Source organism: Symsagittifera roscoffensis, chromosome 3, assembly GCF_963678635.1.
Source record: "Symsagittifera roscoffensis chromosome 3, txSymRosc1.1, whole genome shotgun sequence".
Classification (NCBI taxonomy): domain Eukaryota; kingdom Metazoa; phylum Xenacoelomorpha; order Acoela; family Convolutidae; genus Symsagittifera; species Symsagittifera roscoffensis.
In genome coordinates, this window is record NC_087064.1 from 21163886 (window position 1) to 21191531 (window position 27646).

Below are 27646 nucleotides of genomic sequence, written 5' to 3' on the forward strand. Positions count from 1 at the left end.
GAATGGCAGTTAAAAGTAATCTCAACCTGCGCTTATGGCAAACGCAGGCCAACATTTTTCCTTGGGCCCCAGATTTATAGCAAATGCGGACCAGTGACAAAACCTTCGACTCTAAACCAATGTTTCAAAGTAGAATTTTGTACAAAACCAAAATTGAGGTCAGGCGAAAATAATGAATCATTATTTTATCATCAAAGTTGCAAAAAACAATAGATTACCCTATATAAAAATAATGAAAAAACGGAGATAAAAACATACTCACCTCGTTTCCAGTTTTATCTCAAGTAGAAAAACAAGTTACCAAGGCGTAAAACTTCACCACTGCCAGGATCCAGTCAACTGCACTCTTTTTCGGAGTGGTAATTTTCCGAACGAACAGACTTGTCTTCTTGTTTTTGGAAATAGTTGATGTTAATTCTCATGTAACATTTGACCGGTTTCATTGATAATTTGTTGTATTTGACTTGGGGTGAAAATTACAAAAAAAAAGTCAAACTAAGTTCTTCTTTCTATTCAGATGTCGGAGCAATAAAACTTGGTAGTGATATCCCCAACAAACACTCTCATTATGGCCTGCCCACGGTTACGACGCTTGAGAACGCTCGAGAAAACCGGCTCTACCGTCAAAAAAAGGTAGGCCCTAGAGCACCTATTTTGTTTAATTTGAGTGTAACCTCTTCAAATTTTGCTTCTTGTGCAAAATTCTAACAAATAAATAACTAATCAAAATGTAAATCAAAGCAAATGAGTAACTGAAATTTTTAGCGCTGACTGCCAACCAAGAAAAGCGCTAGATGAATCCTGAATCAAATGTGCTTGAAGGTATATTTTTGTCAGAATACGTCATAATGAATAGACAAAGAGTCTTTTAAAATTAAAGGCATGCCCTAAAGCAACTATGTTGTTAAAGCTGAGTGTATCATAAGGAAAAAACGGCCCTTCAATATTAGCTTCTTGTGCAAAAATCTAACAAAAAATATAACTAATCAAATTATAAATTTAAGTAAATGAGTAACTGAGTTTTTTTAGTATTATTTACCAATCAAGAAAAGCGCAGATGAAATCTAAATCAAACGCGCTTGAAGGTATATTTTTGTCGGAATATGTCATGATGACTAAGCAAAGAATCTTGTAGCAAAAAGCATGAAATTTGGTCGAAGGCATCACGAGAATTTCAACACGTGCGTTTATACCCGAGAAATCTATCTACCTCAAACAATGGTTTGACCATATGAGAAGTACTAAACTCTCAAAACCAGTCAATAAAGTTTCTCGAATCAGTAATTTACTGGATCATCAATCAACAGCTTCGCCAGAATATACCGATGCAATCATCATAAAAACGTTTTTTCACTGCATATACAATGTTTTAGTCAAGGGGGAAGACCTAGGACATCATGCATAAACTTGCGTTTCAGGCCTTGTTTAAGAATTCATTTTTAAAAAACAAATATCAGGCCATACAAACTTGTTTCATGGTTCGAAATAGTTGATCTCAACTTTAACCTCGCAAAACTAACATTTCACGATAAACTTAATGAGAATTTAAAAAACTAGGTCTAAAATCCGATTTAGAATCCTGGAGAAGCATTAGCTTATCCGTCTGAAATCAGGCAGCGCATTATGCAGACAAGGGTATTGATCAACAGTTACTCTATTAGAAAGTTCAATTCAGACGGTGTCACCCACTTGACATTTTTTGCGTGTGAATTGATGGTAGCCATAAAATTAATGTAGTTTATCTGAAATATGCTTTTTTTTGTTCTTGGCGCAGTTTTTCTCCAATACATACCAATTTTTGAAAACTATTTTCTTAACGGCGACCATACTTTGTTTAAGATTCCATCTTTGTTTCATTTGCTAACTTGAAATAATTCAAAATAGTAGCGTAGAAAAAAGAACTAAATTGAACCTATTTACGGAACGTGTGCTGTCGCACAGAAGATCCGAAAGTCAGACAAGACTGCTCGTATCAGGGCGAAGCCCTGAATATTCTGACTGCCTTTTGAGTTTTATGGAGCAGCAGTAATAACATCAAAAAATTAAATGAAATGAAAAAAAAAATGAAAATTTTTTTTCTAAAATTTGAAATTTTTTAATGAAAATAATCCCCCCACACGCCATATAAAGTACAAAAAGAGAGATTTTGTTCCTTGTAACAAATCAATTATTGCAAATAAGCTTCGTTCAACTAATTTGGAACGATTTATAAGACGGATTAAATCTCCGCTTACTCGTTAATAGCGCGAATTATATCGCGCGTTATTTGTCCCAAATTGGTCAAAATGGCCAAAATGGCAATCTTTAAACCCTCATAATTTTACGAAAAATGATCACAGGTGAAATATCTTTTCAAATTTAAGCTCAGGACAACAATACCTTTTGAATGATACAAAAAAATTCCGTCAAAAATGGCCAGTTAAAAAGTCGAAATTTGTCTGAAAAAAAAACCCACCCGAGCACAAATATTCCGTTACTTTCGTATCGAAAGTCGGAACAAAAAGGAGCGCAAACAAAGGAGGTTTGTTTTAAAAAGCCATTCACAATTATGCAGAGTTTAATTGGTTGCAGAAATTAAACATTAATCAAAGTGATTCTTTTGATAGTAAGGCATGTAGTTGACTTTCAAATTTTAATTCTGAGATTCAACTCCATCAGTTTTATTCGAATGTTGGTGAGTTCATTTATTCAAATTATGTGTGTCGTCTTGGGGAATTTGACTGTTTAGACTCAATATATCCCTTCTCTATTGTCCGCTGAGTCTCTTCCCTAAATACCAGAACCAGCAAAGGGGTGAGCTATGATTTGGCGACAATCCCTTCGGTTGAAAGGTTGAATTTGGGGGTCGATCGATGTACTACACTGGGTTGCGTCCCCTTTACTCAATTGCTCTCGACTGTTCTTTTCCTCGGAAAGAATCGCAAGAAACTGGATAGTAATTGAATTCAGAAGTAAATATATAAATCGCTGAGTATAAGGACCGCTAAGTGGCCTGAATACAATTTATTAAGTATCAATGAATTTAATTTGCGATAAGTTCCGGAAAGCTGCCTCTTGCAGTTCACTTTACAAACAATTCTAAACAAGTCTTCAACTTTGCTTCGCAAAGTTTTGCTAAAAATCTCGCGTGGAGAACTCACTTTAAAATTTTCACGAGTCAATCTCAGGACCCGTCTGAATTCTATAAGTCTCAATCTTGTTCTCTAACTCTGAACGAGAACCAACTACTCTCAATCGTAGTTATCACTGTTCTGTCCAGTTCGGTGGTTGTACCTTAATCGCGTATCGTTATCTTTATTTACTTTCGGTTCGGTCAGAGGCGTACCGTTTCCTATCCCTACTAACATTCACTTAACTAGCTGCCACTCTGGACTTATCAGCTGAATCAACCATTAGGTCAGCTTTAATTAAACATCGGGGTGGCACTTAGTTAATCAGGACATAGTGAGCAAACATTGGGCTCAACTACAAAATCAGCTCCCAATCGTATTTGACAAATGACCCCTTGCATGATTTTATTTTAGTTCTTCCTAACTTGTTCCCTTTCCTATGAAATGGGTAGTTCTCACAAAACCGGGAATTTAACTTCCGTGATACTTGAAAAGTTTCCATTTTTGGTCATTTTTAATTTTGTTCCCCTAAGTCCAAGGGCTGGGTAATTCCCTTCCCCGTGTCCGTTTTGATCCGAAAAAACACCACAAGAATTCATTTAGTATGCTAGGGCTGTTCATAAAATCTTCATCCCGAAATTCCCATTTCCCCCCATAGATGTTCCCAATTTTTTTTCCGGGGCTGTATTTTTACTTGTTTGCCGTTCTTATCGAAAGTCCAAGTGGAGTGGGTTAAGCTGACCCCAATGTTTGCTAATTACAGAAAATCACTTTCGCTCGGGTACAAAGGTCAAAACTAAAATTCTCGATTTAGGGGCCTCCCCTTACCTCCCCAGGTGGGTAGGTACCCCTTACGGGTCCTTGCAATGCTAATATATCGCTTTTCAGGGGGTTCCGGGGGTCTTGGGGTCAAAAATGCCAAATGACCTCTTAGAGGTCATCCAAGGTCAAATGAGGTCAAACTCATCCAAACGTCTAACTTTCGATGGGAGATCATTCCCACTAAGTTTCATTCATATCGGACCATCCATTCCCATATTTTCGAAAAAATCGGGTCAATTAACACTTCTCCCTAAAATTGCCATTTTCACCCCGTAGGAAGTTCCGGAGAGGATTGGGTCACTAGGGGTCCCCCTAATGAGTTGAGCCCTTCTTCACATTGGTGCATTAAAATCACAAGTCAATTATCACTATCAGGTGTTAATAGCCTAATTCATTTTTCAAGTGCTAATAGCTTCCGACGTAGCCGCCGGATTAGGTCCAAACATTAATACCTTATAGGTCTTCTCCCAACCTACCATTCCCCCAAGTTTCAGCCTCCTAGCATTATCAGGGGTCGAGAAATAACAAAAAGTGGGTTTTGTTTACATAGGGCGTAAAACCGGAAGTAATAACCGGATGCGTTCAAAATCCCGGTGGTGAACTTTCCTTGCCTAGGGCTACAACATATTGCAATATGAAGTCATTCTGACCATTAGTTACCGGTTCACAAAAGGTGCTAATTGCATTTTCGGAAATCATTATCACTCGCCCCCCAGGAGTCCCAGGGGTCTGGAAATTTGCATGCCCGCCTAAAATCATCTCTATTAGTCACCCACCAATTTTCATAAAGATCGAACTAGTGGTTCCCAATCCGGGGGGGGGGGGGGTTCCAGAATTTGCGCGCTTTTCCAATTCTTCGCCCTAGAGGTCAAATTCAAGGTGCAAAGTCCGATTACGGTTGTTTTCTCTCAAACTAAGCTTATCTATCACTGAATTTCATTGCTACAAGTTCATAGAGTCGGTTTACGTTGAAATCAAATTTCGCAATTTTCAACCATTTTCATCAGGAATTACCAATCCTACATTGTGCATTTGTCATAAAAACTTCACTTCAGCATTCCTGTTATTAAGACTCCTCAAAAATGATTGAGGAGTTTTAAGGAAGCCAAAAACCACGCAATTATTAATTGGTTTTTTAATTCTTTACTCATGCTAAACTGTTTCATGAAGTTCAGATTGTCATGAAGTTAGTGACACAATTTTTTTTCAATTTTATAGAGTGTCTAGGCTCTCCATAGCTTCCCATCCTCATATAAGCTTGGTAGGATTCATTAAGAAGATAATATATTACTATGAGTCATAATATCCGAAAAAATCACGCTATTATTTTTATTGAAAGTAAGTGCGAGCAATTGCTTTCGGACAAGACAATTAAAATGGATTTGATTGATTTTTTGAGAAGCAGCTTCATTGATGATAATAAGAATGCTGCTCATTTGGTGGAAAAAAGTAAGCATATTGTAGGCGATTTAATGGTATATGTATTGGATAACTAACATTTTTCTTATTGATGGTCTCCAAAATTTTACTTGAATCTTAAAAATTGAAGTTTTTTTGAAAACATTTCTGACATTACTAAGTTTGAAGAACGAGTGCATGCCGGAAAAAAAACCATTTACAAAGTCGAAAGCCAGAATTTTCCTTTATTGAATCCGTTTTTACCTGACCATTAGTTAGCAGACTAGCGCCATAGTATAAAGCTGCAATAATCATATCGAAAATCAGAAAAACAAAGCACACCACCCGCTGATGCAAGAAACGTAAAACTGTCTCACAATATTAGTTTTTTGTTGAACTCTGAGGGCGCATTTACATTAGGATTTCTGATTACTTTCTTCTAAATTTATATTTAGTGTTACAGAAGCAATCACCTGAAGGCAGCATTATTAACAAATTTTTTTACATTCTCTAAACGCTAGATTAAAATTATGAAATCCTGAGCAGACAGATTTCCTTAACGATTGGAAATAGTCGATCTCGATTATACCATTGCAAAAACCAGTAATTTACTAAAAATCAAATGAGAAAAAAGAAAGTCTCAGATCCGATATTGCCCCAAGGAAAAGCACAAACGTATCCGTCCATGAGAAAATAGATAGCGTGTACTTGCAGACAGTGGTAATGATCAGAAGTTACTTTGTTAGAATGCCCAATCCAGTCGATCTCATTCACTTGCCGCTTTTTGCGTGTTCATTGATAGTGGCATTGTTAACATTGATGAAAAATGATGAGTTTTATCTAAAATGATGTGCGTATTTTTGTTCACGAGTTATCTTTTTTTCTCCAATACATTGCATCCTTTATTTTTGTTTTTCGTAAATACGTCCATACTTTATTTTAAATTTCATTTTTATTTAACATGTGACTTTTTGAGTTTCTATACGATAATTATTTAAAAGTTTACCCTTGATAAATGGACTAAATTAAACTTGTTTTTGAAACATCAGCTGTTGGACAAAAGATGTAAAAGCCCAAAAATACGCTCATTCAAAAGTCTTATCTGGTAAAAGCGAGCTTCAAATGTCATTCAATCACTTTCATCTATTTTTCCAACTCTTTATGTTTGCGGGCCCCAGTGATCGCACTTTTTGTTCTTCTACCATAGAAACCTCACTGCAGCCTTCCTATCAGTAAGGCGCAAAACGTCTAAGAATTTTATGAAAGTCGGAAACTCTGTAAAACTACCAACTGGTTTTTAATGATTTCACACATGCCAGAAAGCCTTCATGAAATTCAGATCAGTCGTGAAGTTAGCTTTTCTTCTGAACAAAAATTTCTCAAGGTCATAAAGTCTCGGGAATCTTTATAGTTTCACATCGTCTAATCTGTTTCATTTTATAGCAACTGTCGGATACTGTCAGTTTTCATTTCACAATTTTGCCTTTTGGAAATAAACACTAATGAGTCAAAACATCAATTTAAAGTTGTTTTTAATTTGGTCCACAATGAGTGCGATCAACTGTATCTGGCCGAAGCAATCAAAAATAGATTTGTCTGACTTTTTGAGAAGCAGTTTCACTGATGATGATTTGAACGCTACTGAGCTGATAGAAGAAGATGATAACATTGTGAGCAACTTGATAGTGCAAGCATCCGACAAATGAAAAGGCATTTTCATTGATTGATGGTGCAAAATATTCAAAAATGCATTTTATACTAAAAAAAAACAAAAGCAGTAACTTTTCAACCTTCAGAAATAAAGTTCTTTTGAAAAACTTACCCAAATTACTAACTTCAAAGTGGGAGCGCGGGTTTTTCGGCGTTTTTGGGATTGTTCGAGAAAAGTGCTCAAAAACGGAATTTTTGGATTTTGCAAAATCTCGCATTTTCGCAAATTTTTCCATAGATGAGATCTTTTTTAACATATTAACTTGCTCAAAAAATAGCACTCGATCGGAACCAGGGGCGGATTTAGGGGGGTAGGGGGGCGGACCCCTCCCTCTCAAGGGTTCCACCCCCTGCCGACCCAAAGGGTCCCCCTTTGTACTATTTTGAGATATCCATATTTGATGACGTACCCTAAAATTTTTCTAAAGGCGCCTTGGGCACCAATATATACTTATTTTGAGGGGGGAGCGCGCGCCAAAAAACGCCCTTTTTTTGGTCAAATTTTTCCAAAAAGTGCCTAAAAACGCCTTTTTTTTTTGCTTTTTTTGGCCTGTTTTTCAAAATTTTGCCTGCGGCGCAAACTTTTTTTAACCAAAGCTGGGTCTTTTTAATGCTTTGGGAGAACTCGGAAATTCACTTTGCTCGACCTAAAAAACAAAAAGGTCGACAAAATTATCGAAAATTTTTTGAAAATCCGCCCCCCCCCCCCTCGAAAAAAAAAACAGTTTTGAAAACTAAGCTCTGTTTGGTTGACAAAATTTTCGCTGTAAATTTTACTATAAATAAAGTCGGATGTTTCAAACGTATTCCAATTTCCAGCAACTTCGCGGTGAATCTGATTGGTTAAGCTCAGATTCCAACAAAAACTCTGATTGGATGGGCTCTCAACCCCTCCGAGCTTCATATCAATCTGAATTGTCTATCATAAACGGACACACGTCACGTGACAGGGACTTCTACGTGCAGTTGAAGAAGATAGACAAGGAGGGGTCTGCATATGTGTGTGGGGGAAGTGTGATTGGAGAGAGGTGGGTGCTGACTGCCGCTCACTGTCTCAGAAACGCAGGTGGATTAAATTAAGTAGTAGTTAAATGCAATAATCTTTTGACTCTCTTTAACTACCCCCTCCCCCCATCTGCCCTTTGCGTATCTATTGGAGAATATCGATCCCTATAAAGGAATTATTGAACGGCGGAGCATACGTAAATTTCTTACCAACAGACCAACCCTCCTTTGCAAGGATGGAGTAATGCTAAGAGATCCAATCACTTTATTGCATCAAAAAAATTCTATTAATTGGTTTATTTCTTAAATTTCGTTGCGCTTTTTATTTCGATACCTTCACGAAGACTTTTTATGCTTAGCGTATTATTTAGAAATTGTATAGTAGCAATCAGAAGAGAATTTAGGGGAAGGTTAGGCGGGGGGCCAAAATGTACTAATTTTAAAGAAAAGCGCGCGCCAAAAAAGCGCATTTTTTGGACAACAGACAACAATTTCCTAAAAGAGCCTAAAAACGCGTTTTTTGGCTTGTTTTTTTTTCAAAACTTTGCCTGCTGCGCAAACAATTTGTCAAAATGGGGTCCTTATAGTGATTTGGGAGATCCCCACCTCTCCATGAATTCCTGGAACCGCCCCTGGTAGCGATGATTTTTTTTACCATAGGGCTCAGTGGCGGATCTTGGATTTTCTCGAGGGGGGATTCTCTTTTTCTCGAGGGGAAATCCTTTTCTTAGGTCGACTAAATTGATTTTCTGAGCTCTCCTAAATCTCTATAAAAACCCCATTTTGACCAAATTTTCTGCACCACAGGCAAAGTTTTGAAAAAACAGGCCAAAAAAGGCATTTATAGGCAATTTTTGGAAAAGTTTGACCAAAAAATTGCGTTTTTTCGGCGCACACTCCCCCTCAAAATTAGCATAAATTGGCGCTGCAGGTGCCTTTAGAAAAATTTTAGGGTCCGGCACAAAAATTCATATCTAAAAATAGTAAAAAGGGGGACCCTTTGGGTGGGCAGGGGGTCTTTGTATCTAGCTATTTCTCTCAGAATAATACGAGTTTAGCGAGTGTGAGAAGGCCAGCCGAAATATAAACCAACTGAAACGTTACATCATATGAATGAAATTTGCATAAGTTTCCTAACTGTTAAATAATTGTTACATAACTAGTATTACATAAGTAGTATTTTCGGCTGGTTGGTACCTCGGCTGGCTTATACTTCGGCAGGCTTATGTACCACCAAATTTTGCAAATAATTTTTAAAATATTGCCTAATGAAAAATTTAAAAATTGTCATTGAAAAATGAAAGTTGAGTTTCAGTGAAAATCTACGTCAAAGTCGGAGACTTCACGAGAGATGGAAGTAGAAAAACATTTATCGAGGCCTCCAAAATCATTCCTCACAAATAGTTAGTCATATTTTAATCTAGCCTATTTCTAATTGATTTTGAATATATTTCCACTTTAAAGCTTCACAAACAGAGCTTCAAGAAAATGTGTTTCGTGACATTGAAAGTTATAATCACCTGATATTAATTGTTTCTATGACAAGTTTAATCAGAAAAGATACAAATGTTTATGCCAGACGTAATGGGCATTCAAAAAAAATTCAAAACGGAAAGCGCCTAAAACGTTTGTTTACACTTAGCTTTAAAAAAAATTCAAAATCAAAAATTAAAAAAAAGCGTTTTCCGTTTTGAATTTTAAAAAAATTCGAAACGGATAATACCTGAAACGTTTTTACACTTAGCTTTTTGGTCGCTAGAGCCAAATTAGTTCTCAATAGTTTAATGTGAAGTTTTGCTCCAAAATGTGAGATGAGGTTTATAAGACCTAAAACACGGTACTTTTTGAACCTCTAAATTGAAGAATTTGTCGTCGTTTTGCTTAAAAAGCAAAGGATCAAAAATTTCATGTAATTTATATACAGTTACGGAAGAGGAGAGACTAAATATCAATATGACATCGGGCTCATCAAAACTGAGGAGTCACTGTCCCGTGCACGAATAATCCCCCTCTGTCGGAAGAGATACCAACGTAACAGTGTGAGTCTGGGGGTATGTGGCATGGGATCCACAAGCACCAACAAAGATGAAAAGGCAACTCCAAAGGTTCTCATGGAGACCTTCTTGCATGAGAGGTAAGTCCTGATGATGATGTTTTCCAATACGAAGACAGTTTGAGCTTTTTATTGAGCAACTCTTTCGATAGCAAAAAAACGAGCATTGAGGAGTTTTTAATACTACAACGAACAGCAGCACTTGTCACGAGGCTGCAGTTCATATTAGGCGACATTATTAAATAACTCCACGATCAAGTTTTTGTGATATGTGTTTATAGTTTGCTTTGAATAATATATGTATCGTTTTTTCAGTTTTCGAATTAGAGCAAAATCCAAAATTTTCATATTCCAAAATAGAAAAATGTTTAATATACTCTTCGGATAAACCGCTTTAGATCCAGCTGTCCCGGAGACTTCTTCGTTTGTACCCATGGAGACCATGACGAAAACCAAACAGGCTCATGCAAGGGCGACTCAGGTGGTCCACTTTATGTCATGAACAGGTATGATGGATGAATTGATCCATAACATTTAAAAGCAAATCCGAAACCTTTCTTTTTGAAAAATTTCTGAATTGAACAATAAGTTTTTTCTCCAAAAAATATAATAATTTTATTTTCAAGCCAAAACTTAAAAGCATCCACTCTATGGCATTCACCTGTCGGGTGGCATCTCCATAAGCAAAATCTATTCGTCGACTTTTTGAAACTTAGATCATATAGACAAAAAGCCGCAAAATTTCTTCAAATATCACAAAATTGGACTTTATAAGTAGCAGTTTTTGACCTACTGTACGATATTGTGTCGTGGGCTCAAGAATTTTAATAGATAATTTACTCATAATGTTTTTTCGTGAAGATTGCAAATATGGGTTAATCAAGTTCGCAAAACTTATTTTTTTTTGTTAACACGTAGCTTAAGCAGCAATTTAATCCGGTTCAGAAATAATTCCAAACTGAATGTTGCAACCTTTCCCACGTTTTACTTGACCTTGCATGTGGGAACGGCTTGAAAAGAAAAGATTTTTTTAAACGAATTTTGTTAGCCAAAACTGCGTCAGATACGACTGCTTCAGTTAGCCAAAACTGCGTCAATTAGCCAAAGCTGTTTCGCCCTGATAGGAGCAGTCTTGTTTTTTTTAAAAGATTTTTGGTTAAAACGAGAAAAAAAAACATAAAAGACAGTTTCTAGCCTAAAGACTACCGGCATTTCTAAAGATTACCGGCGTTCATTGAATAAACTTAAAATCATTGATTAAAGTTTTTTATTGGCTCAATTAACTTTGAGAATGAATACGTTGATAATAATTGTTCTTAACTTTTGAAAAATGTGGAGAAATTTTGTTTTTAGTTTTTTCTTTTTTTTTGATTTTCACGCAAAATCAGGTACCACAAATAACTATCGGAGTGGGTTGAGTGATATATCATATTGAGTACTTTTCATGCGTGATTCTAACAACTTTAGAAAGTTTTGAAAAATTCTCTTATTGTCGAGAAAAAAATGGTATGAAATTTTTTTATTTTTAGTCTAATTTCTAGCTAATGAAGCTAATGAAGCTTACAATTTGAAATTCTGATTTTTTGGTTTTTTTAGTAATTTTTTTACAGAAACTGTTTGGCAATTGAACTATTCGACAATGAAGGTCAAATAAAACTGATTTTTTTTGTTCAGACTTTATTGTCACAGCACACAGAAAAACACGCCACTAATTAGAAAAAAAATTGGTGTCTTTTTAAGACTATGATCGGAACATTCTGTGTTAATTGCACAGTAGCCGGCTATCCTTGTTTATTACTGTGCTACTAACTGAACAACTTCATACAGGTATGGCCAGCCCTACTGTGTGTATGGGGCAGTGAGTCATGGCTTCAACAAGGACGACAAAAAGTGCATATCCGAGTCAGTGTTCGTGAGTGTTCCCTATTACTACGAGTGGATACGAAACGTTATGAATAGATATTGACAAAGCACTTCATCGAGACTGTGTCATTTTTATTTCAGTAATCATATCATATCTACACACTTGATTACAAATAATGATGAAATTCAAATGTTTCAAAACTTGGAGCACAAACTTGATCGCAAAATTGAACGTTGCTAAAAACATTTTTCGTTTTTGAGCGTAGAAATCCACGCATAATTTAACAGAAAACTTAATTTTAGATGCCATAGAACATGGTGTGAACTGAATTGATATGAATGGACTCGGTATGAAGACATTTCCGTTGCTTTCATATAATCTGAGGTGACTTTCATTTTAAAGTAAACACAAATTAATTGACGTTAGTAGGATTATGGCAATCTGGAAAACTTCGAAGAATTAGTGGAGTTTTTGTGCTCTAGGTGTTTTTTCCAGACAAACTTCCATTCCGTAAAAAAGATGTTTGAAGGAAACTTTATTTACAATTTGAATGATATTGAAGACCATTAGGACTCAAAAAAAGATAATTGCTTCGCCTGTGATTGTTTTTTGCAAGGATACAACGTTTTGAATTTGGAACCACTCGGCAATCTTTGATTCAAATTGGGATAAATAGCGGCAAGTTATTTTTTACGTATTTTCTCGTAGATACCAATTAGTGTAATTTATTTGTGTCGCATTCCGTCGCATCTACCTCCCATTATTACGTTAAAACTTCATTTTGTATTTAATAATAATTAATAATTGTAGTTCCTGCGAATCGCAGAGGAACTATCAGTAGGCCTTAACAGTCCTGTCGAGGATAGTCCATTTGTATTATCTCCCCACATTCCAGACAGTGTTATTTTGCTGAGCGAAGCTCTTTTTTGCGACTCAAGGACGTTTTTTTTGCGTCTAGAACTTTTACGTGGTACCACTATTGCAGCCAAATTTGGTCAGGTTGTGGTAGACCTGAAGCTGCAGGTCAAGTGAGAGCTTATCCTCACACACTATCATTGCCATGGTATTTAACACAGGATGGCGGAAAAAAGGAAAAGCTTTTTATTTTTTGTGGAAGTTCGAACGAGAGTGCTATTGACAAGAGAAGTGCTAATTTTCTCCAGTGCTGTTTAACGTGCCGAAATAAGATTTCGATAAAAAAAGGTTAAAATTTAGATAAAATCAGATTTCTGAGCCAGATCTTCAATTGGTCAAATTGGCAACTTTTAAAACAATAAAACCTAAAAACAAAATGTTTCGGGTAAATTATTTTTCAATTTTGTGGTCTCTGCATAATAATTTTTTGATTCGACAGCAGTAAAATTATGAGATGAAATGTCAAATTTTGATCACTGGAATAATCAACCAGATTGCAAGTTTCCTCATTTTTCCAAACGCCGGACCAACAAATGTAGTGTAATTGTTAGCTTTAATATTCCAAACTTTGAAAAAACTAAACGATTTAAGAGGTGTTTTTTTTATTCAGAGCAATTTGGAAAATCAATGCAGTTTCCAAATTTTGCCATTTTTAGGTTTAATATGTAATATTTATATCCGTCATGCTATGATGAATAAAACCCGAACAAAAAACATAAAATCCGAATTTTTTCTGTCCAAAAAAAACGAATAAAAAACTTTCGTTCATCATTTGTCACGCATGTTTTCCTAATTTTCAAGAAACACATCTTCACGATCAATATTGAAACTTATTTTTCCGACTTTCGATACAAAAGTAACGGAATATTTGTGCTCGGGTGCATTTTTTTTTCTTCAGACAAATTTCGACTTTTTAACTAGCCATTTTTGACTGAAATTTGCTCGAAAGGTATTGTTGCCCTGAGCTTAAATTTGAAAAAATTTTTCACCTGTGATCATTTTTTGTAAAGTTATGGGGCGTTAAATATTGGCATTTCGGCCAATCTGGGACAATTAACGCGCGATATATTCCGCGGTTTTAACGCGTACGCGGAGATTTAATCCGTCTTAGAAATTGTTCCAAATTGGTTAAAAGAAGCTTATTTGCCATAATTGGTTTGTTTTAAGGAGCGAAACCTATCTTTTTCTATTATTCTTTTGTACTTTATATGGCGTGTGGGGGATGATTTTATAAAAAAAACTAAGATGTTTTAAAAAAAAAAATTTCGAATTTAAGAATTTATTTTTTCATTTTGTTTTATTTCATTAAATTTAAAGGTTATTACTGCTCCATAAACCTTAAAAAGCAGTCGGAACATTCAGGGCTTCTCATTGATACGAGCAGTTTTGTTATTTCGACTTTCGATACGAAAGTAACGGAATATTTGTGCTCGGGGTGGGTTTTTTCTTCAGACAAATTTCGACTTTTTAACTAGCCAATTTTGACAAAATTTTCTTATATCATTCGAAAGCTGTTGTTGTCTTGAGCTTAAGTTTAAAATGATATTTTGTTTGTGATCATTTTTTGTAAAGTTATGGGGTTTAAAGTTTGCCATTTTGGTCAATTTGGGACAATTAACGCGCGATATATTTCGCGCTATTAACGCGTAAGCGAGATTTAATCCGTCCAAGAAATCGGTCCAAATTGATTGAAAGAAGCTTATTTGCCATAACTAATTTGTTACAATGAGCGAAATCTCTTCTTTTGTACTTTATTTGGCGTGTGGGGGGATGATTTCATAAAAAAAATTTCAAATTTAAGAATTTTTTTTTTCATTTTATTTTATTGCATTTAATTTTTTTATGTTACTACTGCGCCATAAACCTTAAAAGGCAGTGGGAACATTCAGGGCTTTTCCCTGATACGAGCAGTTTTAGTTGTTTTGAATTCAATTTTACAATTGCTATAAAATGTTTATTAAAAGACATTTATGTTTAAGACAAAGCAGCTTTTTGGTAAAGCAAAAACGTCAACTGTCATCTGATATAACTAAGAAACAATAAAACTCGCATTTGAATTTTTGAATTTCATTTTAACTTTGAGTTTTATTTCTGATAGGAAACAAGTTAGACATATAAAAGATAAGACCTCAGCAATGAGTTTGCTGACTAATCCAATGAACAAAAGTTCATGAAGAAGCACTGCCGCAGTTTTTTGTCTCAATGTTCGCAGTTTATGAATTTAAGGCATGTACTTTTTAAAATTTAAGCCTAAAATTGTGTCAAAGATATTAGTTCACAGTTTGTCAAAGTTTGTTTAACTCGCTTAACTAATTTTTGATTACCATGATTATTTCTTCTGCAAACTTTTAAAACGACCAAATCAAGAGCAGATTTAGGAAATGCAAAAAGGAATTATAATTTTCAAACAAAGTGTGTCAACATTTCGGACGTTTTCACATTAAGCTCTCCCAAAACCTTTGAATCAACATAGTTTGAAATTTGAAATTATTTACAAAAACGTGCCAAAAGCGCTAAAAATTTTTGTTGCTGAATGAGCCGGATTAAAACTTTGCAGGGTTGGTTGGCCGGTCGGCCAATAATGGTTCAGGAAGAAGTTACAACGGTTGAAGGAGGATTGTTCCATTTCTCAAAGAAAGTGTGGAATGTTTATGCTTGTGGTGATTTTTTTATTCAGTCAATATACGACTTCTTAACTAAGCAATTTGTGGTATACCATTGACGAAAAGATTCGAGTTGATGACTGGAAGAAAAGCTGTAGGCACCCACTCCCCTCTCATTGAAAAAGCACTGAGTTGGAAACGCAGTTACAGACTTTTCAGATTCTGTTCCTCCAAAATAGTTATCTATAGAAGTGATGGAAATCATTCAAGCTCTCTTAAATTAATTTCCTTCTCCAATTTTTGTATTTGTCCAATTTCTACATCACTGATAAACTTTGATCAAGACTGCTTATATCCAGGAAAAGCATTTCTAAAATCATCCATCTACACACTGGATAAAGTACAAACTGAACTGGACGTATAGGGACGAAGCGCTGAACGTTCCGACACAATTTTTTTAGTCTATTGAGAAGTGTTCACTTATAAGAAAAATAGATGCAATTTTCACAAAAAAAAAATTTTTTTTTTTTTGAAAATCACCCTTCCACACGCTATTGAACATACAAAGCGGTTTGTTTTGCAACAACAAAGTATTAAATAGACCAAACTAGCGGCCTCAATTCAATTTGGAACGATTTCTAAGACGGATATCGCGAACCATTTATCCCAATTTGGCAATCTCTAAAGGCCAATAACTTTACGAAAAAAATCACAGGCACAATATCTTTTTAAATTTGAGACTAGGATAACAAAACCTTCCGAATGATATTTAAATTGGCGTCAAAACTTATTAGCAAAAAAATTGAACTTTGTCTGGAGAAAAAAGCACCCCGAGCACAAAGATTCCATTTTCTTCAAAATTTGGAACAATAAAATTTGTTATCGTTCCTACTTTCGAAAAAAAATATGCTTGGCTGTTTTTTCCCATTCAGTCAATTTTTGACTTCAAAAAAACTTGTTTGACGGAATTTTTCATACCATCTGATAGATATTAATTTCCTGAGTTCAAATTTTACAAATAATTTCTATTGTGATCTTGATTACGAGGGTTTGAAAAATCTAATTGTTCCGACTTTCCAAGAAAACGGAATGATTATGCTTGGTGTAGTCTTTTATTCAGTCAATTATCAGCAATCGAAATAATAGTTTTCGACAAAAAAAATTATACTGCATTGAAGAATTCGACTCGTTAAAATCAAATGTAAAAAGATACTTCACCTCCGATCGTTTTTCCAAAGTTCTGAGACTTTGAAATTTGATAATCTGGCCTTGCTCTGGACTAATTTTTGCGCGTTTTGAAGAATTATTTCATAATGCTGAAAACTTAACGCAAAATATTTGTATGTTGCGAATTACCTTGCACAACAAAATCGCTCCAAATTGAAATAAATTGTCCGTTTTCTTCAAAAGTCAGAACAATGAGGCTAACTAATTAGTCATATTAATTCCGCATGACTCAATTTTTCCTATTTTTCCCAAAAACTAAACGATTTTGATTACGGGGCAGTCAGAACGTTCAGGGTTTTGCCCTGATATATGAGCACTCTTGTTTGGTCAATTAAGGACAATTAACGCGCGATACAATGCGTTTTCCACACGAAAGTGTCGAACCAAATCAAATTCCAAATTGAATTGGGGCCGGCAATTTAGTTCTCTTAAAACAATGAGAGACGCTAAACACAATAAAAAGAAAAATAAAATGAAAATCTTTTGTATTCTAAGTATTTCAATTATTCAACCCAAAAAAAAACTTTTAAACTGACCTTAAAGTGTAGTCGGAACATTCAAGGCCTCGCCTTCATATATGAGCAGTTTTGTTGAATAGCGAGTAACAGGAAATTCAGTGTTTTGTTCTTTTCATTCATCAGATTGTTATCCTTTTATCATAGTTAATTGTAGAGAAATGTTAATTTTACTAATAAAGAAATGTTCACGCAATCAATGAAAATGAAAATTCACAATTTTTCAAACAATTGATAGATGAAAAATAGATAAGTGAGATGAGCCTCGAAACAAATCAATCATCACAATTATCATCTTTAGGAAGGGAACCTCCTTAGACCGTGAACACTGGAGGGTCTGTTGGGAGCTGACAGGAGTGATTATCAGCCACTCATTAAAGTGAACTATCGGAAGATTGATAAGAGTTGCTTGCTTCCAGCTTTCACACCAGCATACTCCCTGGGGTTAAAATTAGGCCTTGATTTCAGTAGCGTGCCGACGGGGGGGCGACCCCCCCCCCTCTCAATTCTGGTTGCCATTTTTTTTTCAAAGGGTCACCATTTTTGGCTGAACAACCATAGAAATTTTTTAAATTAATTGGATGACTTAATTGGATGGTCTAACTAAAATGAAGCTATAGAGAAGTCGACCCGAGGATTTATTTGGGGATAAAAGTATTCAAAAGAAAATAGTTTTTAAAAAGCACAAAAAAGCTTCAGAATTGTCATAGAGAACTAAAGTGTTACAATCACATGTTTGGGGCCGTGAAAAAATTGAATCATTTATCAAATGTGAGTATAATTACGAGGCCAAACTGTGCACTGAATAGGCGCACAATTTGGTGTCGGTATGTTCCTGGACTCCACAGACAAGTCTGTAAACAAAGTCTAAAATGACAGTGAATTCCACTTACAACAACTCCGTGGATTCCGCATACTGTAGTATTGAGAAATACTACACAGACAAAAGACCATTGTCTAAATTGTTTAATCTAAATTGGAGCGTGCCATTTAAATTAAAGCCTCTTTTCACTAAATCAGATATTGACTGATTTACTCTTATTAGGACTATAAAATCTTGTTTTAAAAATCCACTCCTTTTTAAATACTTGTTCAATTTTTCTTCTTTTTTCATGCTCAATATTTTAAAAGGGCGGCGATTATTAATACGTCCCTTTTAACTTAACTTGAAACAAACTGGATAAAAATTTAGCAGTCTTGCCGGCTGCACTGAAATTCTCCTTGCTTTGATTAAGCAGAGATGCACCTGCAATATGATGCATCAGAGAGAGTAATATGAATTTTTAATAAGACAAACTGAAGGCTGCGGTTTTTATCAAAGGGGACTAATAAGTTGAAGATATTTGATTTGAAAAAATCAAATAAAAACTAGTTGAAAATTCCCTTATTAAAAAGGGAGAACAAAGGAGCAGGTGAAACCTGAATAATTAAAGATTGAATCAGCCGCCGGTTTATGCTTATGAGCAAAAGGACTGGCCTGAAAATCTTCAGTGTTTCATTTTGCTCAGTAAGCAGCAAGTCAGTTCTCTTCAGTCAGATCTTTTAAAAATAAATAATTTTTCTTTTCTACCCTAACAATAAAATTAATCTAGCCCTTTTCACTTATAAAATAGAGAATAAATTCTCATTTAAAGTTCGATAAAATATAAATCGAGATACTCGAGAGACCCACACCTGAGGAAGTCTGGACTACAAGTACCCAAAGGACTACGGCAAGACGATTCAGACGACCCAACCAGAAGTGCTGACTTGGACAAAAATCAAGGGCAACCATTCATACTAATCAGCCGTCGACCTTAGTAAGAAGATAAAATATTGATGAACAAAATAAGATTAGCTCAACCTCCCCTCATAGGTATATTTCTCTAAGCTGTTCGATTCATTTATATAATCTAATAACCCAGTGCTTTGTATCTAACCAACTAATTAATTCATACCTTTTCTAACTATTGTTTCTACTCTACTTTTTGTCAAGACAATTTGACGATCTAAGATGAGACTTATAATTTAGGATAAAATTACTAAGCATTCAACCAGCAATGACCGCTTAGTAAAACTGGTGCGACCGCAGCAGAGAACTACTCCTTAAGAAATTCCTTTTCCAACAAACTCGAAACAGCTTTTAAAATTCAAAAAATTATATTAATATTAGGGTCTGTGAGTATTTGTCAGATTAGTTTCCAACCTCAAAAAGCCAGAGACAATGGGTATCTTTCGATAGAAACACAATTTCATTGTCTTCTACTTGACAGATATTCCTGGTAGGGTTCTTGCGAAATGCATCCCCTGCGCTAGCAGTCGCCCACGATATCCCTCCATCTCGAGGTCTATTAGACGGCTTTCTAACTGACATTAGCTCATGAACTTAACTATTATCTATTATTATAATAATATATAAAATTTCTGAAAGAATCGTTCTCTGCCTAAGTCCGCTAGTAAGATATACCCGTTTTGTCCAGTAATCCACTAAAGTTTTGCCGAAACTTCAGTTTAAAGTTATCATCACTAACATTAACGAAATTTTGTATTAAACTAAAGTGCTCAAAAACTTATTAAATATCTTCATTTATTTTTTCGAGGGGGTTAAGTGGTCATATGTGCGATCTAAGAGTACCCTAAATTGTATGATAAATTGAATTCTTCATCACATTATCTCAAACCATCCACGCTTGTTGCTATTTATTCTAATCCTTCATCAATTCTCGAGGCTTATCCTCAACCTTTCTTAAACTCATTTTAATTCTATCCACCTTAACGTAACTTAAACCTAAATCATCCATCAGTAAAGCTACCAATTACTGAAACTAAGGAAGAAAATAACAAAAACCAAAAAGGAAGGAACGGATTTGAGTGTTTTTTAATAAATCATTAGTTTTTTTTAACACAGTTTAAACATACACCTAATAAACAATAAGATTACGCACTAAAACCAATCTTAAACGTTAACCACATAACACCAAACACTAAGTTTTAGTTTCAGCACAAAAATATCAGGTTTTACAACAAAAACTAAGTTTAAAACACTGACACATCCACTTTATATTGATAAAATAGGTTTCATATGATAGCATAAGCACTAAAAAATTGATTTTTACCAGCCAAAATTTTTGGTTTCAGTCTAGGTTTCAGTTATAGGGTCAAACGTTTCAGTTAAAATAAGTATAGTTTCCGGTCAAAATTTCAAGTTTCTGTAAACGGATTCGGGTAAAACAGCAAAAGTTGAACTAGTCAAACCCAATTTTGGATACCATAAGTCAAAAACCTGGCCTTAAATGGTACGTTTTTGTTAGTTTCAGGTTTCAGAACACAAAAATTGAGTTTTTGGTCTCAAAATTGAGCTCCGAACGCCGAATTTTGACTTTCTAAAGAAAACTAACGGTGTTAAAACCCACCAAACCAATTTTAAATTTTGGTTCCTAAGTCTGAAACGTACGTTTCAGAATTGGTGTTTTTGGTTTCAGAACCAAAAATCTTGCTTCCCGAGAAAAATTTTTGTGAAATATTGAAAGATAATAAGAATCTTTAATGCACTAACAAATTTTTAAACTCAAAAAACTTCTAGGTGTTAGTTTGAGCCCTCAAACTTATAGTTTCAGAAAACTAAAATCGTCGTTTTAGTCTAAAATTTTCATCTTTTTGGCAATTTTATTGCTGAAATAGAAATATATTAGAGAGACCAACCTAAATTTCCAATCTCAAAACTCTAAAACCAAGTGGTCAAACCATTGTTTCAGTTCTAGAAATCATAGTTTCAGCCCCAAAAACTTAGGTTTCCGCAAACAAATTTTTGATTTTGAAGTTACAAACGTGTTCAAAATTCTAATTTACACTAGACCAGCTATCAAAAACCAACTTTTTATTTTCATGCACCGAGTTTGAGAGAGTTTAAGAGTTTTAGGTTTGAGTTTTCAAAAACTAAGTTTAAGATATCAAAAGATTCGTTTTTCTCAAATTTTTTTGCAAGATAAAGCGAAAACCAGATATAATAAAGCGTATAGAAAATTTTAAGATTAAAAAAACTCAACTTCAGCTACCATTGTTTCAGGTTTCAGATTATCGTTTCAGTCAAAAAATTTTCTATAAATTTTTAACAAAAAAATTAAGTTTTGAACCAATAATAACCAATAAAGGCATATGGTTATATTGTTAACCATACCATAGCATCAACAAAACTTCACTTGAACAAAGTTTTAGGTTTCAGTTAAGGAATCAGCAAATAAAAAACTTGAAAAACTTAGAAAAAATTTTAGAAAAATTTTTTCTTTCCAAAGAAAATTTTTGTTTCCTTATCTTATTATTAATAACCTTTGTTAATATTCAAAAATTCCTAAGAGGTTTTCATTAATCTAAAACAAACTAATCAAATAGTACAACTTAGCTTAAGAAAAGGAAAACATCGTAAAAATTAATGTCAACACATTTTAAAATTGACGTCAGTACAATAAATTTAAAACTCAAATTAGGAAATAAAGTCTCAAACATCATATGGTATATCACTAACACGGAAAAAGATCATATTAGTATACTAGCAAAACAGTCTAACGAAGATAAACACGAATTATACGTCTTCTTTCGACGATATACTCCAGAAATTGACACAATTCTTCAGCAAATAAAAATACCAAATAACATAATTTGTATACCGGAAGAGCGATTAATTGCTTCACTCCCGATTGCTTTTTGATATCATAATATACCAAAGCGCAAAACTACTTGCATTTTAATCATTTTTTATTAAAAACACAAAATTTTCCTAAACAAAAATTAAAAATCATAACAAGTTCATAAGAAAAATTTAAATATTTTTTATATTGTTTATCATTCCCTAGATAATTATTTATGTCCCTAAAAGGATGTAAAATGCTATGACCAACTTTTATTAAGTAAATACAACGCCATTTAATTTAAAACTAAAAATAAAAAATAAATCCACAAAAATTATTTGGTATATCACCAATATCCAAAAAGATCAAATCACAATTTTGTCCAAACACCCACACAAAAATATTCACGAATTAACCATTCTTTCCAGCAGCAATACCCCAGAGATAACTTCTATCTTAAATAAGCTTAAACAGCCCCATAGCACTATTGATCTATCTAACAAAAACTCGTATTCATTGAAACCAGCAAACTTCATTATAACTTAATTACAATTATTTCAGTCCGAACAATTGATCAGTACACAACACATCCAAACCCTTTATATATTGTTAACAAAACATTAAGTGAATTAAACAAAGATGGCAAACGTAGTAGCATACCCAGATTTAGCTCTCGAAAAGTTTACCGGCTTAGATCCGAATGAAGATGCAAGATATTTTCTTGATATAGTAGAGAAAAAGATAGCATTTTCCCTAGGCACTAGACCAGGAGATGCAGGTGACGAACAAGACGCATATGATAACAGACAAAGAGCCTTATTTGGTTCAATATTAAGAGGTCCAGCTGCTCAATGGTATCAGGGATTAGCAGCAAACTTACCTTGGAATGATATAAGAGATCAATTCATAGATAGATTCACTGATGATAAGGATAAATATAGGAGACGAATAGAAGCAGAAAACATAAAAAGACAACCTGATGAATTCATTAAAAGCTACATACATAGATTAAGCACCACAGTAGACCATGATGGCCTAATCCAACTTTTAATGATGATCAAAGAACAGCAAAGAAAATGGAATTCTTTGTACGCGGCTTAAGCCCGCCAGGCTTGAAACAGAAGGCTCATCAATTCCTAATTGAGAATCCACTCGCAACTTGGCAACAATTAAAAGATCATATTGCTACAAAAGACTTAAGTTTTGCAATAAGTAGTGAGTTTATCGGAACAGCATCCAGTAGCATAGATAATAAGTTGGAAATAGAGGGAATAAAGGATCAAATTAAAGAGTTAACAGGACTAATGAAAGATCATAAAATAAACGCAGCTTATAATCCACATGAGCATAGAAACAAACAAAACAACCCAATGTTTTGCAATTGGTGTTGCATTTCAGGCCATACGATAAGACATTGCTTCAAATATAACGATCAACAGGAGCAAAATTATGACTCGCTTCAATTAGGAGAGAATTCAAACAGAAGTTACCATAACTATAGCAAGATTAGGTCAAGAGTAGACAACAATTTCAATGATATAAATCCCCAACAAGAATTCAGGCATTTGTCAAACTTCAAGGAAAGTTCTCAATCGCGTGACAGGTCAAACAGTAAAAAACCCTTCAACGAAAATAACGATTATTATTCACCTTACCAGATTCACAACTTTAGTGATGATGACATTCCAGGAGACTATACCGATAATGAGTGTGAACTTGTTAATTTAAACTAGATCAGTCTCCGTCCGAACCAAAAATACAATTATACATTAACTTATACCAACATCCCGTCGGAGACAAAAATAAAAATAACGGTCTGGAAACCCAATTTCTACTAGACACTGGAGCAACATGTTCACTTATTAATTTTGACAGTTATGAACAATATTGTAAAATACAGCCTCTACAGCTGAATAAATCTAGATCAAACACAGTTGCTGTTAATGGAGAAAAGCTTAAACTTATAGGTTATACCAATTTTGACTCAACTTTTGGTACAAACACTGATAATCCGGTAAAAATCAAAGCATGGATTTCAGCTGAGAACGGATGCGATCTAAATATATTAGGAATGGATTTCATTTCTCACAACATTAAATCAATAAACTTTCCAAATTTAAACTTAGAATTAAAAAAGTACCCAGATTTAACAGTTCCTATCAGTATTATAAGAAGCAAAAGTTATCCATATCTATGTTTTTATCAAAATGTACTTCTCGATAAAAATATAACTATTGCACCAAAATCATCCCGCGTAATTTCAATTTCTCCAGCAGGCATAGTTTTCAAATTAGGAACATCGTTTAGAATTGATAACTCCTTAGAACAAAAAGGCATCAATGCAAAAAGCACTTATTGTAGGAATGAAATTAAGTCAATGCCTATCGTACTAAAAAATTCCAGAGAATCAAAAGTAGATATAAACAAAGGTGTAATAGGCCAAACGTTTGAAAACATAGAAATAAAATAAACCCGTTTCTTCGTGCTTTAAAACATTATTTTCTGTAAAGATTTTATAACGCTTAAAATTTTGTGAAGTTTACCTAAAATTTTTTATACTGAGCAGTAAACTTTGTTTAATATTACTAAAAAATTAGATTACGAATATTATCCTACAAATGTACTACAATGAACAGCGGTTCTTTATGACACCCAAAAGGATATGCCAAAATGCATGAACACGGATTTAATTCTTAACCGAGATCGAAAACAGTCAAGTACGCTAACAATTTTGGACCTTCCTCAAAATCAAATAAAGATAGAGGGATCGAACCCAATGGCTAAAAAGTTTTTCGACTTCAACATATTTGCAAAAAAAAAATTGCAAAAGGCCAGGAAGTTAAAATATCACAGTTTTACGAGTCTATAATAATTTCATTTTCAGGCGGTTTTATCAACTGAAAATTCAGTATTACACTTAAGGGAATGTCAATTTACCCTACGTACAATAACGAGAATTAATAGAGTGAAACCTTTGATGAAAGAACTAGCCAATATAAAATTGTAACAAACTCATTCTGCGAAGTTAATTTGCACCATCGGATTCCTCTTAGGGCCCAAGAAAGGACCGATGACATTATTTTTATCTTTGTAGTTTTCAAGTTACAAAATGCAAACTAGAAGAAATTCATCAAAAAGGGAAATATCACCTCCTTTCTTCTCAACACATTGAGTAAAATTTTCACCAATATTCTTTATCATAAAATGGGCGAACAATGTTTTTCGACCCGACCCGCCGCAGATTTATGCCAGCATTTGTTGGTGGCTTCATGTAGCCTTTTTAAAATTATGGTACCATGTTCTTTCAACAACGCAAAAGCTTGTCGGTGGCTGTATGCAGCCTTTGAGACTCTTATGATTCACTCCTCACAATTTGGCCAAAATATCAATTCGGTAGTCAAAAATCCACAACATGCAGGCATTTAAACCCTTAAAAACAACAAATTTTTAGAAGCAACACTTTGAAAATTGGACCGCATCATCTTTAAGATTGTTTACAATAAATTTTTGCATCATAAAGTTCAGGATGACTTTCTGTACTAAAGATGTGAACATGGATTGATGCAGGGGATTAAAACCAAATAGAAACTAATACACTTATCTTTTTGAATATTATACAGTTTGCAATTTGTCTGTTTAATTTTCATTTTCTTCGATATTTCATTTTGATTTGATTCTAATTCAAATCTTTTCTACTTCTTATCAACAAATGAAACAAAAATTGCTGGTTATGACAACCAGGTGGACATACATTTAAAATTAGGGGTTAATTAATGCCCAAATTTCCATTTTTACTTTAAGTACATAAATTTAATATCTGAGCTTAACTCAGTGTCGTATAATGCTTTATTCCTGTGGTTAATAAACACCATGATCGTCTTTCTTTATCTGTATTCCTGTGGTTAATAAACACCATGATCGTCTTTCTTCAATTGTTTTCCGTGGTGGGTTTGTGTGAAACCACAAGATTATATTTTCCACCTTTTATATATATACAATTTTACACTTTGTCCTTCATTGTTCAAACATTTGATAATTAGCCTGAATATCCGAATGTAACTCGGGATTTTGAATATTTGGTCATTTTATATTGATGTTTAGCAAAATGGAATACCACCCAATTTTAAACTGGAACTGCAGAAATGCAGACCCAGCACCAGAGGAGTTTAAAAGAAAGCTGCCTCTCAGGAAGAAACAACGGAAACCTGTAGCAGTTCAATTTTTGTCAATGGACGACTGGTTAAATAAGAATATTCGCAATTTTGCCAGTTTAACCCAAAGATTGGAGCTGCAGAAGTGCAGAGAAACCAAATTGGATACGGAAAATCCAAAATATATAACGAGTTTAAAGTACTCAATAAAGGAAAATTATAACAGATGGAAACTGCCATCGTTCATTGAAGTCGTCAACTCAACGACAATGGAAAAGGCAATGATGCCTATTGATTTCATAACCCAGCAAGAAGTGGTTATAAAGAACGAAAACAACTTCTGGAAATTAAAGAAGAGGGAGGAACACGGCTACAACCTCAAGGCAGGAGGCACGCAAGTCACCATCCCGTTTGAGGGAATAACTGCTTTTCCGAACCATGTAAAAAACAGACACAGACAGGAAGAACAGGACGACATTCAAGAACTTACGGACGGAATGAGCAGACTACGAATCAAGAACAAAATCAAAAAGAAGAAAATCGTGAAGTTGCAACAAAAACTCGAGGCTTCACAGAGGAAGATAGCGATCCTCAGATCATACAACGTGGAGCTAGAAGCCTGAAGGAAGCTCTAGATAAAACCTAACCTATCCTTATAACGTTTTCATTTGATGTTTTTTTAAATTTTATAACTATAGTATTTAACCATTAGAGTGTTTAAATTTTCACCATGGTAACTGTAAGAATCGAACAGCTTAATTTTCTAAAAAAAGGGGTGAGTTGTAGTATTGAGAAATACTACACAGACAAAAGACCATTGTCTAAATTGTTTAATCTAAATTGGAGCGTGCCATTTAAATTAAAGCCTCTTTTCACTAAATCAGATATTGACTGATTTACTCTTATTAGGACTATAAAATCTTGTTTTAAAAATCCACTCCTTTTTAAATACTTGTTCAATTTTTCTTCTTTTTTCATGCTCAATATTTTAAAAGGGCGGCGATTATCAATACGTCCCTTTTAACTTAACTTGAAACAAACTGGATAAAAAATTAGCAGTCTTGCCGGCTGCACTGAAATTCTCCTTGCTTTGATTAAGCAGAGATGCACCTGCAATATGATGCATCAGAGAGAGTAATATGAATTTTTAATAAGACAAACTGAAGGCTGCGGTTTTTATCAAAGGGGACTAATAAGTTGAAGATATTTGATTTGAAAAAATCAAATAAAAACTAGTTGAAAATTCCCTTATTAAAAAGGGAGAACAAAGGAGCAGGTGAAACCTGAATAATTAAAGATTGAATCAGCCGCCGGTTTATGCTTATGAGCAAAAGGACTGGCCTGAAAATCTTCAGTGTTTCATTTTGCTCAGTAAGCAGCAAGTCAGTTCTCTTCAGTCAGATCTTTTAAAAATAAATAATTTTTCTTTTCTACCCTAACAATAAAATTAATCTAGCCCTTTTCACTTATAAAATAGAGAATAAATTCTCATTTAAAGTTCGATAAAATTATAAATCGAGATACTCGAGAGACCCACACCTGAGGAAGTCTGGACTACAAGTACCCAAAGGACTACGGCAAGACGATTCAGACGACCCAACCAGAAGTGCTGACTTGGACAAAAATCAAGGGCAACCATTCATACTAATCAGCCGTCGACCTTAGTAAG

General features: G+C 34.3%; 2 protein-coding genes across 2 annotated transcripts in view; both read left to right on the forward strand.

Moving 5' to 3' along the window:
• Window positions 1-6794: 6794 nt before the first annotated feature.
• Window positions 6795-12064, forward strand: LOC134841625 (granzyme F-like). The gene is made up of 6 exons (XM_063857654.1): window positions 6795-7000; window positions 7860-8106; window positions 9361-9448; window positions 9970-10179; window positions 10497-10604; window positions 11926-12064. The coding sequence occupies exons 1-6, from the start codon at window positions 6833-6835 to the stop codon at window positions 12062-12064; spliced, it is 960 nt and encodes a 319-aa protein (XP_063713724.1). The 5' UTR covers window positions 6795-6832.
• A 7703-nt stretch (window positions 12065-19767) lies between these two features.
• The window catches only part of LOC134842052 (uncharacterized), a 149827-nt gene continuing 141948 nt past the window's right edge, over window positions 19768-27646 (forward strand). Inside the window, exon 1 of the mRNA XM_063858207.1 lies at window positions 19768-19780. The gene's annotated coding sequence lies outside the window, so the exon portion shown is untranslated. The remainder of the gene's footprint in view (window positions 19781-27646) is intronic.

What these genes read in the sequence shown, in the direction of transcription:
- LOC134841625 (XM_063857654.1), top strand. Translation starts at nt 6,833, where the DNA reads ATGAGTCAAAACATCAATTTAAAGTTGTTTTTAATTTGGTCCACAATG. An exon ending in TAGAAGAAGATGATAACATT is followed by an intron (nt 7,001 to 7,859) that starts GTGAGCAACTTG and finishes TCCAATTTCCAG; the next exon opens with CAACTTCGCGGTGAATCTGA. An exon ending in GAGACCTTCTTGCATGAGAG is followed by an intron (nt 10,180 to 10,496) that starts GTAAGTCCTGAT and finishes AAACCGCTTTAG; the next exon opens with ATCCAGCTGTCCCGGAGACT.